Source organism: Hemiscyllium ocellatum, chromosome 5, assembly GCF_020745735.1.
Source record: "Hemiscyllium ocellatum isolate sHemOce1 chromosome 5, sHemOce1.pat.X.cur, whole genome shotgun sequence".
NCBI classification, from domain to species: domain Eukaryota; kingdom Metazoa; phylum Chordata; class Chondrichthyes; order Orectolobiformes; family Hemiscylliidae; genus Hemiscyllium; species Hemiscyllium ocellatum.
Genome location: NC_083405.1, coordinates 81,199,217 through 81,205,216, shown reverse-complemented (window position 1 = coordinate 81,205,216; position 6,000 = coordinate 81,199,217). Strand labels below are relative to the sequence as shown.

Sequence of the window (6,000 nt, the reverse complement as noted above, 5' to 3'; positions counted from 1 at the left end):
CAAACCTTCTCAGGTACGTTGCTAATACAATAAGGCCATTCCTGAACAATAATCTTTTGCAACTCTCATGCCCGTTCATCTTCAGCAGTTGTTGACTGCAATTACTTGTACTGGCTCTGGACAAAGTAATCAGACCAACTTAAGGCATCTTCAACTAACCGGTCTACAGTCAACATGTTGATTAAATATCTTTATTCTTTGTATGGTTGGGTAATCTGTGCACTGTATCAGATTAATTATGCTGGTTTTTATCACACTTTTAATTCATGTTCTTGCACCTTGTCAAGTAGCATACTAGAGAGGCAAAGAGGAATTATGAGATAAAGAATTACCTATCAACGTAAAAGAGAATCCCACAGTCTTCTGTAGGCATATAAACAGCAAAATGGTGCAATGAGGGCTAGTGCCAATTAGGGAAAAAGGTGGAAGATACATATGGAGGCAAAGGGCACAGTTGCCGAATTAAATCAATTCTTTGCATCTGAGATAGAAGCTACTGAGGCCATGGTGACAGGGGGGAGAGGAAGGGTTTATTGTGCACATTGTAATTTCAGTCTAGCTTCATTGCTGTACTCCCCTACTGTAACAAACCCTCTGTAACAGTGCAAGAATATTCATCTTAATGCTGCAGAAGTGTAATTAGCCTGTCTTGTACACATTTGTTCTGCCCCAGAACTGGCTCCAGTATCTCAACTTACGCATCATTTCTTCAGCCATACATTAACCTATCTGTTTTATTCTAAATCTTGTACAGCAAATTTGTGGCAACTATACTAGAAGGACACAAAATATTTGATACACTATTTTATTTGTTTTTATTCTAAAGATAGCTAAGAATTAACTCCCTGCCGAATAACAGAATAATAAATGCAACAAGATTTGTTCAAAGTTAAGTTTAATTGTTTAGGTTCAAGTATATTTTTCAGGAAAGTGAATGTTTTACCAATGCTTGCATAATAATTAGTGACTGTACTAAACTTTCAACCACATGAAAAATCAAGTATCTCTTTTAATTTGCTGATTTATGAACAATTACAAAATACAGATTAATAGTTATAATGGTAAGATTAATCAAATTGACAGCTAATAATAGCTTATTTACCAACCTTGAGAAAAAGTAAATGGAATATTTTAAGCTGTTAAGGAAAAAGAACCAAGAAACGTTCAGATCTGCAGTTCAATGGAAGTGCATCAATGCCTGTTTTACAGCCTTTTTGATTTTGTGGGACAGGCTAGATGGCTCAGTGAGTCTTTTTTTCATGGATATTTGTGAGAGGAACTCAGTATCAAATAGGTAACTGATCCATTACTGCCCCAAGGATAAATGTTAAAATTTATCCACTATGTGCAACATCTCCCATTTGAATATTGCATTCATTATTTAGCAGACTTTTGTTACAAAACAATTGTGCAATTACAAAACTAATCAATTTTGAATATAATTTCATGTTTTCCTAAGCACAACAATATTCGAATGTGCATTTTGCTGTGTCTAATCATATGTTTATTTGCAGTCACAAAGTAAAGCCACTCCTCGCAGGGTCCAATGATCAGGATTCTGTATTGTTTTCAGATAGAGAGAGAAAATGTATGTCAAATCAGTTCGTCTGGGCTTCTTGTACACAGGACATGAGTACACTGCCCCCTGTTGTTTCTTTGGATCAGGAGGTGCAGTGGCACTGATTGCATACACATGGACTACAGGAAGCAAAGTGAACAATACCTGCAAAGACACAGGAAGTAACAAACAATTAAATAGATTCAGCAAACAAAGACACAATTCCAGGCTGTATATTTGAATGTGAAATGGCAAATAAAATATTCATATAAATAAGGCTACGATCAATCATACATTACTAGTTGGGCATAACATAATTATCATAATTCTTAACTGTTATAATAAATAGAGTCCTGAAAAGTCTCGTAATTGTAAGCTACGAACAATTAATCAAATTTCCTTTTGAATAATTTAAACCATGGTGTTCAATGATAGATGCCATTATATCAGCTGTGCATATGCATAAAGCCAAAACCATCAGACTACATGAAAGAAGAGAAACAGCAGAGGGAATAGCCAGGAGAGATAAGACAAATGTGAGGTACTGCATTTTGGGAAAGCAAATCTTAGCAGCACTTAACGGTAAGGTCCTAGGGAGTGTTGCTGAACAAAGAGACTTTGGAGTCATACCTCCTTGCAGGTGAAGTCGCAGAAGATAGGATAGTGAAGGTGGTGTTTGGTATGCTTTCTTTTATTGGTCAGAGTATTGAGTACTGGAGTTGGGAGGTCATGTTGCGGCTGTACAGGACATTGGTTAGGCCACTGTTGGAAAATTGCGTGCAATTCTGGTCTCCTTCCTATCGGAAAGATGTTGTGAAACTTGAAAGGGTACAGAAAAGATTTACAAAGATATTGCCAGGGTTAGACGATTTGAGCTATAGAGAGAGGCTGAACAGGCTGGGGCTGTTTTCGCTGGAGCATCAGAGATTGAGGGGTGACCTTATAGATGTTTACAAAATCATGAGGGGCATGGATAGGATAAATAGACAAAGTCTTTTCCCTAGGGTCGGGGAGTCCAGACTAGAGATAATAGGTTTAGGGTGAGAGGAGAAAGATATAAAAGAGACCTTAGGGGCAACGTTTTCACACAGAGGGCGAGACATGTATGGAATGTGCTGCCAGTGGAAATGGTGGAAGCTGGTACAATTGCAACATTTAAAAGGCATTTGGATGGGTATATGAACAGGAAGGGTTTGGAGGGATATGGGCCGGGTGCTGGCAGGTGGGACTAGATTGGGTTGGGATATCTGGTCGGCATGGACGGGTTGGACCGAAGGGTCTGTTTCCGTGCTGTACGTCTCTATGACTCTATGAGCATGATGAATAATGCAATTGTTGTTACCCAATTGTTGTTACTGCAAGTGCAGCTGATGGTACCGCATTTGTGCTTTTATTTGAAGTTGCTGCCAAGGTGCAAAGGAGAGACCATCTTCTAAGATCTTTCTGCTGAAGTTAAATGGGGGTCTGATCAGTTATTGACCCTCCTGGTGCCGCAAGTGTGTGTAAAGATAACCTTGTACAAGTACGAAGAGCCTTTGGTGTATTTACTGGATACAGTCGAACTCCAATGTTTGTTTCTGCATATGCTACTGTACAGAATTGAACTGCTTTAGTATCTATGTATGTCTATAAAGATATTTTTATGAATAAAGTATATTTTTGAAGTTAAAAAAGTGCTTGTTTTATGCTAAATTTTGCACCTTAATATAGGCTAAGCAGCTCTGTAGGAAACGTCGACATTCCCATCAGCAAGACTGACTAATAATGCCAATTAAATTTGACATTAATTTAGCTTTCAGTGCAAATAAAATTGAAAAAATCATGGTCAATGATCTATGATTACCATGTCTATGCCTTTTGTCATGCTGAACATCTCTCTCAACTCCCCTTCACTATTTGACAGGTCAAATAAACATTAAGCAGGTATTTGACTCTCTGAAATTAAAACAGAAAACACTGAAAAAACTCAGCCTGTCAGGCAGCGCCTGTGGACATAGGCAGAGTCACTATTGCAGATTAATGATGAACCTTTCAGCTAATTGTTTCATTCATCATCTATTGCTCTCTCTCTCTCTCTCTCACTCCACAGTTGCTTGCTGACGTGTTGAGTGTTTCAAACATCTTTTGTTTTTATTTTAGTTTCTCAGCATCCTGCCATATTTCACTTTTATCTTAATTTCTGAATATTTTTGTTATTAAACAGGACAATAGTCATGTGTATTTTTTTTACAGTTATTCAATCTCTCCTGCAATGAGAAACCTAAATCTGCACACAATACACTACATGTGGAGTAATCATTGTTTTATGGTTGCTTTCACTCATTCTTGAAATGAACACTATTTTTTAAAAAAGCCAGTCTTCAATGATCAGGGTGAATTGGATGAATAAAGGTAAGCATTATCAGGTTGGGTAGTATTGTCCCTGACTCTGAGCCAGTAGCTCTAGGTTCAAGTCTTACTCCAACATTTGATTGCCAAGGAAACACAGTCAACTTAAACAACTGTTCAACTACAGCAATGTCAATGGGTAAGGGAGGGTGCAATTACTGGTCAGCCATGTGTTCCGGAAATGAATTGGAGCCTCTACAACCACTAACCATAGCTTCAGCCACAACATGCATCGAAAAGGCCTTGCTAGCACTGTAACATAGGTTCCTTGAGGGACTGAATGGCTCAGTTGACTGAATGGCCAGTGCTGATAGGTGTCAACAGCATGGGACTTGATCATTATGCTCGCTCGGATGGATTCAGGAGCTGTCTCCTTATCCTACTCGTGGTGGAGGCCACAATGCTATGGTTTGGACCTGTCTTCAGACAGAGAAAACGAATGGCCACACCAAACAGGTATTAGGCTTTTTTGTGTGTGTGTGTGAGTGAAAAGAGCGAAATAACTTCAGGCATGGGTCGCTGATGCCTCATGGCAGGCACCACATTTGCAAATATGCACAGCATGTTGGATGTCTTTCTCACTCATTTCTCTTGTGTTGGTCCGGTTTATTCAAATTTCTGGATCGGGTATTTGCACATAAGTATAATTATTCACCCTCATTGTATTGAAAATTTTACCATTTGTGTTTTATCTTCATCTGTAAGTCATTTTCCTGGAATGCATTTCCTTTCATTTTGTCACAATCTACTACATGATTTTTCATCCTGTCGTTTCCTATACTGTTCCTGACAATTTATTATTCTTAATTATATTTATTTTGAATCAAAATTACTGATCTTCAAAATAAACTGATCTTCAAAAAAAAAGAAATTGAAAATCGTTAAGAATTCCAAATATATATTTTCCATCAAAACAAAAACTGAATGATACAGTGAATAAACCAAAGAGGTGAATGAGTTGTTCCAATAGTGTCCTACAAGTGTTCTTCTTGACATTGTGCGGGATATTTCCTGTGACTTAAAACCAACAAAACTAAAAGTTGTTATGTACTGAACAATGCATTTATAGCAGACTGAAGTGCTAATCATTAGTGGTTATGTAAAACAGAAATTTGGACCCATCATAATTTTATTTAATGAGGTAAAATACATCCTTGTGGAATCAGTTCTATTAAGAAAATAGTTTTGTTGTTTCTTCACATCTAGCCTTGTTTCACACAATGCCATCAAAATGCACTGAAGCAGAGCTGGCGCGGTGCCACAATATAGTTGAATATTAAAAAGCAGAAAGCAATTTAGTCAAATCTCAGTATTCATCAATTTATTCCTCTTATAATCTCTCTTGCCTTTTATTTTCATTGCCTCCTTAATCTCACTTTTATTTACAGGTACTTTGAATATGGATGTGCAGCAAAGCTTAATTGTCATATTCACATTTCATCAGTTAAATTTGACCACTTGAAGCACACTCTCTGATATCTTACTTTATATATTGAGATGAATGAATTTGTGTTCTTATATGATTGTATTTAGACCGTAAGAAAAACAAAACACGCTAAGGAAAATTGGAGCTGGGGAATGGAAAGCTCTCACATTTTTATCAATAGCAAAGTTTAATTTGGCTACACCGAGTTCAAATGCACAGAAAGGTAATGTATTTTAGTCACTAATCCAACATGCAGGTTTGCTGGTGGGTCATTTTAATTGAACAGAATGGTGGTAGATGGGGATCCCATCTCCGACCTGATTAAGTCTATGTTGGAAGGGGTGTGTAACGGTTTTGCAGTAAAAGCAGAATTGATGGAGCACCAATAGATATGGAGATTGACACTGGGGCATCAGTCAGCATCATTCCTGAATTGTTATACCATCAAAAAGAAATCATACATAGAATTGAGAAGTTATGGAGGAGAGAAAATCCCCAAAATGGAAAGGAACAATGGGAAAGAACACTCATTAATATATCGATTGATCACAAACCAGCCTTGCTCAGAAGATACTGGTTAAAAACATTGGAAATTAAACAGCAACAAGATTTTCCACACAGAAATTGT

At 37.4% G+C, this 6,000-nt stretch overlaps 1 protein-coding gene across 1 annotated transcript in view; it reads right to left on the bottom strand.

The window, feature by feature from the left end:
• Positions 1-1,504: 1,504 nt before the first annotated feature.
• The window catches only part of dnah5l (dynein, axonemal, heavy chain 5 like), a 340,633-nt gene continuing 336,137 nt past the window's right edge, over positions 1,505-6,000 (bottom strand). The window contains exon 73 of the mRNA XM_060825520.1: positions 1,505-1,723. Coding sequence (XP_060681503.1) covers positions 1,505-1,723 — 219 coding nt within the window. The remainder of the gene's footprint in view (positions 1,724-6,000) is intronic.